We start from the raw sequence: 12,031 nt of genomic DNA, 5'->3' as shown, positions 1-12,031 counted from the left end.
GTCTTTGATGTCTTTAGGGAGTGCGGGGGACTCTCTATTCTGTTCCATTCAACTATTTGCCTATACTTGGGTCAAAAACACATTGTCTTAATTACTGTAGCTTGAAATCAGGGAGTGAAAATCTTCCAACTTTACTCTTGTTTTTCAAGATTGTTTTGCCTCTTCTAGATCCTTTGTATTTCTATTTAAATTTTAGAATTATCTTGGCAAGAAAGCCTGCTGGTATTTTGACTGGGATTGCATTGACTATAAAGTTCAGTCTGTGGAGAATTGGGTATTTAACAGTGTTGAATCTATACACTAACAAGAAAAGTCTTTCATGAAAATATAATTTCTTTTAATATTTGTCAATGTGGGGGCTGGCCCTGTGGCTGAGTGATTAAAGTTCCACATGTTCTTCACTTCAGCAGCCCAGGTTCTTGGGTTCGGATCCCAGGTGCAGACCTACTCCACTCATCAGCCATGCTGTGGCAGCAACCCACATATAAAGTAGAGGAAGATTGGCACAGATGTTAGTTCAGGCCTAATCTTCCTCAAGCAAAAAAAAAAAAAAAAGAGGATTGCCAATGGATGTTAGCTTGGGGTGAGTCTTCCTTACAAAAAGAAAAAAGAAAAAAAATATTTGTCAATGTACTAAGGTTGAACATGAGTAAGATTTTTATTATTTAACGTCACACATCATATAATTAGTTTGTAATATGTACTTCATTAAACCTATATCTAAACTTTGGTGAATATTATATTCCTGAATCCTATTTTGGCTTTCTTAATTTTCTGAAAGAAGCGCCAGAACCCCAGTGCTGACCTTTTCCCCAAAAAATTATTTTTAGGAGCTCTTGAAACAACATGAAAGGGACACCTTGCAATTAGAGGAGCTGAGAAAGACCAAAGAGGTAAACTTTTTTATTTTTCCTGTGGAATTAGCATCTTACAAGTACGTTGGTAAAATAATATACCCTCAATAAAGTGGAATCTATGATAATTTTCCTAAAACCAGTAAAAAATGGAAGACCTAAAGCTGAGTTTGCTGGATTCAAGAAGTCAAAAAGGATTTTAGAACTATCATAAAACGAAGCCCTTGGTGCCTTTTTAGAGCCAAATTTGAACAAATGCATGAGCAATATACTGTGTGATCTTCAGTGTCAAGAGCCTTTCATTTCTAGTAAGTCTCAAACTGCAGAAGGGCCCTGAATGGCAAAATACCTGATTCTTCCCTTTAAGTTCTGAAAAGTACAATACTGCCCCCAGAAACTCTGACTCCAAGACTCTCCTTAGGGCTGGCCCCGTGGCTGAGTGGTTAAGTTCACGCGTTCCGCTGCAGGCAGCCCAGTGTTTCGTTGGTTCGAATCCTGGCCGTGGACATGACACTGCTCATCAAACCACGCTGAGGCAGCGTCCCACATGCCACAACTAGAAGGACTCACAACAAAGAATATACAACTATGTACTGGGGGGATTTGGGGAGAAAAAGGAAAAAAATAAAATCTTAAAAAAAAAAAAAAGACTCTCCTTAAAACTCACCCCCCACATCCTCCTCAAGGAACTCTCTTCTTCTGGGACAAATTATGGCACTTTCATGTGGGAGACACCTGAAGGGAAAATGTTCAAACCCACAAGCTGCCTTGTGCTTCTCCTTTCACTGGGAATTTAATTTGGGTCCAGAATGGTCAAGTTTGGGAAAAGATTAGCCATTCTGAAAGTACGGGATGATATCTAGGAGCCCAGGCAAGGCTTCAGCGCTGTTGGGCACACAGACCACGATATTCTACAAGGTGAAGGAATGAGCAAGGTAGACCCAGTGAATCATAATAACTGCTTCCATGAGCTTGTCTACAAAGCGTATCATTTGTGTCATTTCTGGGTCTCTCTTTTTTTTTATTGTGGTAACATTGGTTTATAACATTATATAGATTTCAGATGTACATCATTATATTTAGGTTTCCGTGTAAATTACATCATGTTCTCCACCCAAAGACTAATTACCATCCATCACCACACATGTGAGCCTAATCACCCCTTCCACCCTCCTCCCTCCCCCCTTGCCCTCCAGTAACCACCAGTCCCATCTCTGCCTCTCTGTGATCGTTCCTTGCTGCTTTCATCTTCTGAGTGAGATCGTACAGTATTTGACTTTCTCCCTCTGACTTATTTCAGTTAGCATAGCACCCTCAAGCTCCATCCATGTTGTCACAAATGGCCAGATTTCTTGGTTTCTTATGGCTGAGCAGTATTCCATTGTATATATATACCACATCTTCTTTATCCATTCATCCCTTGGTGGGCATTTAGGTTGCTTCCAAGTCTTGGCTATTGTGAATAGTGCTGCAATGAACATAGGGGTGCATGTATCTTTACAAGTTCATGTTTTCATGTTCTTTGGATAAATACCCAGCAGTGGAATAGCTGGATCACATGGTAGATCTATTCTTAATTTTTTGAGGAATCTCCATATTGTTTTCCAGTGTGGCTGCACCAGTTTGCACTCCTACCAGCAGTGTATGAGGGTTTCCTTCTCTCCACATCCTCTCCAACACTTGTTGTTTCCTGTCTTAATTATAGCCATTCTGACCAGAGTGAGGTGATATCTCATTGTAGTTCTGATTTGCATTTCCCTGATAGTTAATGATGTTGAACATCTTTTCATGTGTCTGTTGGTCATCTACATATCTTCTTTGGAGAAATGTCTATTCAGATCTTTTGCCCATCTTTTAATTGGGTTGTTAGTTTTTTTGTTGTTCTTTATATATTTTGGATATTAACCCCTTATCAGATATATGGTTTGCAAATATCTTCTCACAATTGTTAGATTGTCTTTTCCTATTGTTGATGGTTTCCTTTGCTGTGCAGACGATGTTTAGTTTGATGTAGTCCCATTTGTTTTTGTTTTTTGTTTTCTTTTGTTTCCCTTGCCTGGTCAGACATGGTACTTGAAAATATGTTGCTAAGATCGATGTCAAAGAGCGTACTGCCTATGTTTTCTTCTAGAACTTTCATGATTTCAGGTCTTACATTCAAGTATTTAATCCATTTTGAATTTTTGTATATGGTATAAGATAATAGTCTACTTTCATTCTTTTGCATGTGGCTGTTCAGTTTTCCCAACACCATTTATTGAAGAGACTTTCTTTTCTGCATTCTATGTTCCTGGCTCCCTTGGTGAAGATTAGCTGTCCATAGATGTGTGGGTTTATTTCTGGGCTCTCGATTCTGTTCCATGGACTTTTGTGTCTGTTTTTGTGCCAGTACCGTGCTGTTTTGATTACTATAGCTTTCTAGTATATTTTTAAATCAGTGACTATGACACCTCCAGCTTTGTCCTTTTTCCTCAGGATTCCTTTGGCTTTTCAAGGTCTTTCGTTGTTCCATATAAATTTTAGGATTCTTTGTTCTATTTCTGTGAAAAATGTTATTGGAACTTTGATAGGGATTGCATTGAATCTGTAGATTGCTTTAGGAAGTATGGACTTTTTAACGATGTTAATTCTTCCAGTCCAAGAGCACAGCATATCTTTCCATTTCTTTGTGTCTTCCTCACTTGCTTTCAACAATGTTTTATGGTTTTCAGTGTGCAGATCTTTCATCTCCTTGGTCAAGTCTATTCCTACATGTTTTATTCTTTTTGTTGCAATTTTAAATGAGATTGTATTCTTAATTTCTCTTTTTGCTACTTCGTTGTTAGTGCATAAAAATGCAACTGATTTTTATATCTTGGTTTTATATCCTGCAACTTTACCTTATTCATTTATTATTTCTAAAAGTTTTTTACTGGATCCTTTAGAGTTTTCTCTATGTAAAATCATGTCATCTGCAAATAGTGACAGTTTCACTTCTTCCTTTTCATTTTGGATCCCTTTTATTTCCTTTTCTTGACTAATTGCTCTGGCTAGGACTTCCAACACTATGTTAAATAAACGTGGTCAAAGTGGGCTTCCTGCCTGGTTCCTGTTCTTATAGGGGTAGTTCTCAATTTTTCTCCATTGAGGATGGTATTAGCTGTGGATTTGTCATATATGACCTTTATTATGTTGAAGTACTTTCCTTCTCTACCCATTTTATTCAGAGTGTTTTAGCATAAATGGATGCTGTATCTTGTCAAATGCTTCCTCTGTATCTGTTGAGAAGATCATGTGAATTTTAGTCCTCATTTTGTTGATGTGGTGTATCATGTTGAATGATTTGCGGATGTTGAAACATCCCATCCCCCTGGAATAAATCCCACTTGATCATGGTGTATGATCTTTTTAAGGTGTTGTATTGGATTTGCTAGTGTTTTGTGGAGGATTTTTGCATCGATGTTCATCAGTGATATTGGCCTGTAATTTTCTTTTTTTTCTTGTCCTTGTCTGGTTTTGGTATCAGGGTAATATTGGCCTCATAGAATGAGTTAGGAAGTTTCCCCTCCTCTTCAATTTTTTGGAACAGTTTGAGAAGGATAGGTATTAAGTTTTCTTGGAATGTTTGGTAGAATTCACTAGAGAAGCCATCTGGCCCTGGACTTTTATTTTGGGGGAGGTTTTTGGTTACTATTTCAATCTCCTTACTGGCCTATTCAAATTTCTATTTCTTCTTGATTCAGTTTTGGAAGGTGGTATGATTCTAGGAATTTATCCATTTCTTCTAGATTATCCAGTTTGTTGGTGTATAGCTTTTGATAGTATTCTCTTATAATCTTTTTGTAATTCTGAGGTGTCTGTTGTAATTTCTCCTCTTTCATTTCAGATTTTATTTATTTGAGGCTTCTCTCTTTTTTTCTTGGTGAGTCTGGCTAAAAGTTTGTCAATTTTGTTTATCTTTTCAAAGAACTAGCTCTTGGTTTCATTGATTTTTTCTATTGTTTTTTGAATCTCTATTTCATTTATTTCTGCTCTGATTTTTATTATTTCCTTCCATGTACTGATTTTGGGCTTTGTTTGTTCTTCTTTTTCCAGCTCCTTTAGGTGCACTGTTAGATTGTTTATGAGATTTTTCTTGTTTGTTGAGGTAGGCCTGTGTTGCTTTAAACTTCCCTCTTAGAACTGCTTTTGCTGTATCCCATAAATTTTGGCATGTCGTATTTTCATTTTCATTGTCTCCAGGTATTTTTTTTATTTTTCCTTTGATTTCTTCATTGACCCAATTGTTTCTCAGTAGCATTTTGTTTAATCTCCACATATTTGTGTCTTTTCTGATTTTCTTCCTATAGTTGATTTCTAGTTTCATACAGTTGTGGTCAGAAAAGATGCTTGGTATTATTTCAGTCTTCTTAAATTTATTGAGACTTGTTTTGTTACCTAATATTGATCAATCCTGGAGAATGTTCCATGTGCATTTGAAAAGAATATGTATTCTGCAGTTTTGGGATGGAATGTTCTGTATATACCTACTAAGTCTATCTGGTCAAATGTGTTGTTTAAGGGCAAGGTTTTTCTTACTGATCTTCTGTTTGGATGATCTATCTGTTGGTGTAAGTGGAGAGTTAAAATTCCTGACTATTATTGTGTTACTAACTATTGCTCCTTTTATGCCTGTTAATAATTTCTTTATATATTTAGGTAATCCTATGTTGGGTGCCTAGATATTTACAAGTGTAATATCCTCTTGTTGGATTGTTCCCTTTATCATTTTGTAGTGCCCTTCTTTTCTCCTGTTACAGTTTTTGTTTTAAAGTCTATTTTGTCTAATAAAAGTATTGCTACCTCAGCTTTCTTTTCATTGCCATTTGCATGAAGTATCTTTTTTCATCCCTTCACTTTCAGTTTGTGAGTGTCTTTAGGTCTGAAGTGTTTCTCTTGTATGCAGCAAATATATGGGTCTTATTTTTTTATCCAACCAGCCACCCTATGCCTTTTGATTGGAGCATTCAGTCCATTGACATTTAAAGTAGCTATTGATAAGTATGTACTTATTGCCATTTTGTTACTTTTTTCTGGGTGTTTTAGTAGCTCTTCTCTGTTCCTTTCTTCTTCTCGTGCTCTCTTTCCTTGTGGTTTGATGGCTTTCTTTAGTATTGTGTTTGAGTTGCTTTCTCTTAATTTTTTGTGTACTTATTATAGGTTTCTGGCTTGTGATTACTGTGAGGGTCATTTTTAATAACCTAAGTATATAGAAATCTATATTGAGTTGGTGGTCTCTTTAGTTTGACCTCTTTCTAAAAGCTCTACTCCTTTACACCCCACCTCCCACATTTTATGTTTTTGATATTGTATCTAATATCTTTCTTTGTGTGTGTGTATTCGTTACCCTCTTATCATGGAAATAGGTAATTTTAGTACTTTTGTCTTTTGCACTTCATATTATCTTCATAGGTGATTGATCTGCTACCTTTACTGTATTTTTGCCTTTACCATTGATTTTATTGCTTTTTTTATATATATAATTTTTCTTAATCCTATTTGTGATCTTCTCTTTCCTACTTAAATAAGTCCCTTTAGCATTTCTTGTAAGACTGGTTTCTTGGTGATAAACTCCTTTAATTTTTGCTTATCTGAGAAACTCTTTCTCTCTCCTTCCATTTTGAATAATAACCTTGCTGGGTAGAATATTCTTGGCCGTAGGTTTTTTCCTGTCAGCACTTTAAATATATTATGCCATTCCCTTCTAGCCTGTAAGGCTTCTGCTGAGAAGTCAGCTGAGAGCCTTATGGGCTTTCCTTTGTATGTAACTTGTTGCCTTTCTCTTGCAGCTTTTAGGATTCTCTCTTTATTTTTAATTCTTGACATTTTAATTATAATGTGTCTTGGTGTGGGCTTCTTTGAGTTTATCTTGTTTGGTGTTCTCTGTGCATCCTGTACCTGGATGTGTGTTTTCCTCCTTAGGTTAGGAAAGTTTTCAGCTATTATTTCCTCAAATAGATTATCTGCCCCTTTGTCTCTCTCTTCTCCTTCTGAGACACCTATAATATGAATGTTAGTGTGCTTGATGTTGTCCCAGAGGTCCCTTAGACTGTTGTTGTTCTTTTTATTTTTTATTTGTTCAGCTTGGGTGATTTCCTCTAGCCTTTCATCCAGCTCACTGATCCATTTTTCTGTATTATCTTCTCTGATATTGAATGCCTTTTGTGAATTTCTCATTTCCAGTATTGTAGTCTTCATTTCTGATTGGTTCTTTATATTTGCCAATTCTTTGTTGACATTCTCACTGAGTTCATCCATTCTCTCAAGACCAGTGAGCATCCTTATGACTTTTTGTTTGAACTCTTTGTCAGGTAGATTGTTTATATCTGTTTCATTTAGCTCTTTTTCTGGGGTTTTGTCCTGTTCCCTACTTGAAATGTATTCCTTTGCCTCCTTATTTTGCTTCTTTCTCTATACTTATATCTACATAGTAGGTAGGTCAGCTAAGTCTCCCGATCTTGGAGAGACTTTATGGTCTTGGAGTGGCCTTAATGTAAGAGATGTCTTATGAGACCCAGCAGTGTGCTTTCCTCTCGTCACCAGTTCCAAATGTTCCAGGAGTGACCCCTGTGTGGGCTACGTGTATCCTTCTGTTTGACAGGGTTGCTCTTGCTGTAGGTGCCCAGGGAGACTAGGCTGTCCCTCTGGCCAGCAGGTTGTAATGCTCAGCTGCATGTGGCTGCTATGGTCCCTTCAGTCACTTTATCAGGCATGAGGAGCCCCAGCACAGTTGGCTGCAAGGTCTAATAGCACATTCCTGTTGCAGTTTTTCTGTTAAGTGAGTAGGCCTCCAGCATGGCTGGTTCCTAGGCTCAGGGGCTTACAATTGCTATAGGCCACCAGCCTGCAAGGCTATTGTCAGCTCTCTCAGGATTGCAGGAGAGTGGGACTGGCCCCAGGCATGGGAACACCCAATTGTTTCAGGCTTTGGGAGGTGGGGCCAATCCCTTGTATGGCTATTTGAGACACATAAGTCTTCTGCAGCTAATGAGCCCCACTGCCCACAGGACCACACACATTGTCAACACAGTCCTGCCCTGTGCACATACCCCAAGCCCCTGAAGTAGACCCAGTCACCCCACTGCAAAGGCCTCATATGCTCTACCAACACCCTAGATGCTTGACCTGCTCCTTGTGCATGCCCTGTCCCACAGAGGTGGACCCCCTCACCTGGCTGCAGAGGATCCAGGCACCCTGCCTATGCTTGCCCACAAGTTGCCTGAGAGCTTGCTGTTGGGTGGGGCCAGTCCCTTGAGTGGGCTGCCTGCCCTGGCTGAACTAGATTAAATTGGTGCTCTAGTGGGTGTGGTAGACCCCTGGGCTAACAGGCCAGGGGAAGAACTCCAGTGGCTCTGCCAGCATCTGTGTCAGTATGCCTGTACTAGATCACATAATGGCTGCCACCAATGTCTCAGTCCCTGGAGAGGTCTCACCTCTCACTGAGATGCATCTGGGTCTCTTTCTATTAATTGATTTTGCTCCTGGTTTATGGTCATATTTTCTTGTTTGTTTGCATGCCTGATAATTTTTTGATTGGATGCCAGCCAGGGTGAAGTTTACCTTTTTGGGCATTGAATATTTTTGTATTCCTTTAAGTGTCATTGAGCTTTGTTCTGGGATTCAATTAAGTTACTTGGAAATAGTTTGATCTTTTCAAACTTTGTTTTTAAGCTTTATTAGGCAGAATTAAAGCAGTCTTTAGGGCTAATTTTTCCCCACTACTGAGATAACATCCTTCTGAGTAGTGTACCCAATACTCTGTGTATTAGAAGAGTTTTTCTACACTGACTGATGGGAATATGATCTATTCCCAGTCCTGTGTTGTCCCCAGAGATTGTTCCACCTGCTTCATGCTGGTGGTTCTTTCCCCCTACCTCATCTCCCTCTATTTCTTCTCCTCCATCACACCACTCCAGTGGCACTGGACTTCTTGCTGTTTCTTTAACAGGCCAGGATGCTCCCACTTTGGGCTCTTTGCACTTTATATTCTCTGTTCCTGGAAATCTCTTTTCCATATACTCACATGGCTAACTTCCTTACCTCTTTCTGGTGTTTGCTCAATTGCTGCCTTCTCAGGAGCTACTCTATTTAAAGGCTCAACAATCTGCCCGCACTTCCTTTCCCTATTTTATTTTTCTACACAGACTTATAATCATCTAACCTGATAAACTCAGTGAAAGCAGGGGTTTTTGTCTATTTTTTTTACTACTAATCCCAAACTTCTAGAACAGTGCCTGGCACATCATAGACATCCAGTAAATAGCAATTGATTTTTTGAATGAATAAATAAATGAAAGAATGCAAAATGATCCAGTACAATGCTTTGCACAATGCAGTTGCAGTAAGTCATGGTACCTCTCCGGTTTGTACATCTTGGGAAGATGCTTTTTACATGAGAAGAGCTCCAAGGACATGTAGGAATTCAATGGGGCTGACACCTGAAAGTGGAGACCGATCTGGTCCGTTGTCGTAGTCTCTTCAGCATCTAGCTGAAGTAGATCCCACACTTATCCCTTCCCTGCTCTTATACGGCATCCTCGGTTTGTTTTCAATTTATTATTCTAATTATTTTATTTACTTTTATTTATTTTATTTACATTTCTCTCACTAGAATGTATCCCCATAAGAGCAGGAATTATATCTGCATTGTTCATCATAATATTCCTGGTGCTTAATACAGTAGTAGGTTTTTTCCTAATTAACAGACTATTTTTTAAAGCAGTGTTAGTTTTACTGAAAAATTAAGCACAAAAGTACAGAGATTTCCCATATACTCCCCTGTCACCCACACAATTTCCTCCATTATTAACATCTTGCATTTGTGTGGTACATTTGTTACAGTTGATGAACCAATATTGATGCATCATTTTTAACTGAAGCCCATAATTTACATTAGTTTGCTCTTTGTGTTGTACATTCTATAGGCTTTGTCAAATGCATCATGCCATTTATCCACCACTGCGGTATCATATAGAATAGTTTCTCTGCCCTAAAAATCCTCTGCCCTCCACCTATTCATCCTTTGCTTCCTTTCCCAGCCCTTGGCAACCATTGATCTTTTTATTGTCTCTATGGTTTTGCCTTTTCTGGAATGTCATATAGTTGGAATCTGTAGTAGATATTTAACAAATATTTGTTTAATGAATAAATGATTGGTAACTGCTGTGGCAACCAATGTGAGCTCTGCTGAGGGCTGGCTCTGGGGGAGTGACAGAGGAGGCTGTAGATGGGCAAGACATAGAGAGGGTAGAATTAACAGGGCAGAGCGACCGAATGGTGCAGGAATGAGTAGCTAAAGTTAATGCTTCACATTCTTGTCCCAGTGCCCCAGAGAAGAGAATAAATGGGTAAACACTGTCATGATGTCCTGAAGCAATTTCTTCTTACATAGGTCATAGAGGAAGAGTTGCACACACAAGCTCTTATCCTAGAATCACTTAACGCAACCCTCTACCAAACCCAGATGGAACTCCAGAAAGAGGTGAGTCCTGGCTGGGGTCGGGGTGGGACTCTGAGGGAGAAACCCGGGTCGGTGCAGCCCTGCCGTGCAGCTCTGCTCTGGGAGACTCTGGTTTGGGAAAGACAGCTATTGCAATTTATGTCTTTCAGAAAGCTGTGGTGGGAAATCTAGAGAAAAAACTCCAGGCCAAGCTTGCTGAAGCTGAAGAGAAGTTTAAATATACCATACAACTCCTGACCGAAGAAAACATTCATCTAAGGTGAAAGGATGCTTTTCAAAGAGACATGGCTGCATTATCTTTAAAAATGGGAGGGATTTCCATGGGGAATCAGTGAAGAGCCCAGGGATTCCCTGATGAAGTCAAGACACAGGCATTTTCGGGACAGAGATGTTCCCTCTGAGCCTGGCCACAGAAGTTACCTGCTGAGGTCCGACCGTTCATTTGAAGTGGTGCTGGGCTGTGTCTAGACTCCTCTCCCTTAACTATGTCTTAGTTTTTTGCAAAACTACACAGGAGATTTATCTGAGAGTCTCTGAGTTTATTCAGTTCTGTGACTGAGGATTATTTTTCAGCCCATCTCCCCTGAGAGTGTAGACGGTCATGTGTCCACGGTTGGCCCTTGGATGCAGCTGCATCTGGTACCTGTGGAAATCAGCTTCAGCTCAGAAATTATTCTGTTACCTGAAGCTGCATGTCAATTGAAATAAATTCTGGTCAACACTTTAATAAAGGGCAGTTATTCATTGTGTTAATTTAGGAGAAAATTCCTCATATGGGAATTTGGGCACCCAAATATCATATCTCAGTAAATTCACAACCATTGCAAGGAATGAGTGACCCTGTCTCCCGTGAGGGAATGAAGTCGTGTTTCTCTCCCCCAGGTACCTCCCACCCCTTCCTACCCTTCGAGTCTACAGTGATACATCTTCTCTTTCTTTATAGGCAAAAGATAATTGCCAAGAATGAAGAAATTTACCAACGATATGGGAGATCACCTTCCCTTACTGTTTATGAGGAAGATTCTGACACTGTAGAAGATGGTAGCAAAAAAAGACAAGAATCATGAGCAGAGAAGTTGTTCTCTGTCGCCAAGGATGGTAGGAACCCCTTCTCTGTGGGCCTAGAGAACTGCTGTGAGGTTTCTTTGAGAAATGCATATGGTGAGTTTAGTTCTTGGGTTGCTTTGATTGTATTTGTCTTTTCACAATCTGCTTCCCTCTGAGTGGTCTGGAATGTACGAATGCTTATCTCAATTACATAGATTTTCATGACTCTTCGTTGAAGAGTGATGTTCTTAATAGCTGGAGCTGAGCTTTCTCTGGGCTTTGTACTATTTTCTCTTTCCCTTTTACATGTTTTATTGTGAAGACACTGAGCTGAAGAACTTCTTCCTATTAAATGTTGACTACATTTTGTGGTGTACCTTTTGTCCCCCTGGCGCTTTTAGCTAGCTGGAAGGATAACTTATTGATATGATTCCAAAGACCTGTCTCTCTTTCATGTGCCCCACTCCCCCACCTCCCTAACCTGCGATTTGGAAAGAGTTTCTGGTGATTCTGCCACTTCTCTAAACCATCTCCAGAATTCAAACGCCCACAGGGCAGGCAACGTGAGTAAGTGAAGTGGGCTGGACATAAGGAAAAACAGATCACAAGCCCAGGGATAAAGGGTAGTTGGCAGCAGCCTCAAAGGAGGAGA

The 12,031-nt window shown here is 39.4% G+C and overlaps 1 protein-coding gene across 6 annotated transcripts in view; it reads left to right on the top strand.

The window, feature by feature from the left end:
- The window catches only part of FLACC1 (flagellum associated containing coiled-coil domains 1), a 36,422-nt gene extending 24,669 nt beyond the window's left edge, over nucleotides 1-11,753 (top strand). For 4 of the 6 annotated variants that reach the window (XM_014829229.3, XM_044768447.2, XM_070508394.1 and 1 more), the window contains 4 exons: nucleotides 831-893; nucleotides 10,264-10,353; nucleotides 10,482-10,591; nucleotides 11,276-11,753. In XM_014829229.3, the coding sequence (XP_014684715.2) occupies nucleotides 831-893; nucleotides 10,264-10,353; nucleotides 10,482-10,591; nucleotides 11,276-11,399 (387 nt within the window). In that variant the 3' untranslated portion in view covers nucleotides 11,400-11,753. The remainder of the gene's footprint in view (nucleotides 1-830; nucleotides 894-10,263; nucleotides 10,354-10,481; nucleotides 10,592-11,275) is intronic. The other 2 variants (XM_070508393.1, XM_070508392.1) reach the window with 1 other exon arrangement.
- Nucleotides 11,754-12,031: the final 278 nt, after the last annotated feature.

The sequence above is a fragment of the Equus asinus genome, chromosome 4, assembly GCF_041296235.1.
Source record: "Equus asinus isolate D_3611 breed Donkey chromosome 4, EquAss-T2T_v2, whole genome shotgun sequence".
Classification (NCBI taxonomy): domain Eukaryota; kingdom Metazoa; phylum Chordata; class Mammalia; order Perissodactyla; family Equidae; genus Equus; species Equus asinus.
Note: the sequence above shows the minus strand (reverse complement) of the source record. Positions and strands in the feature narration are given on the sequence as shown.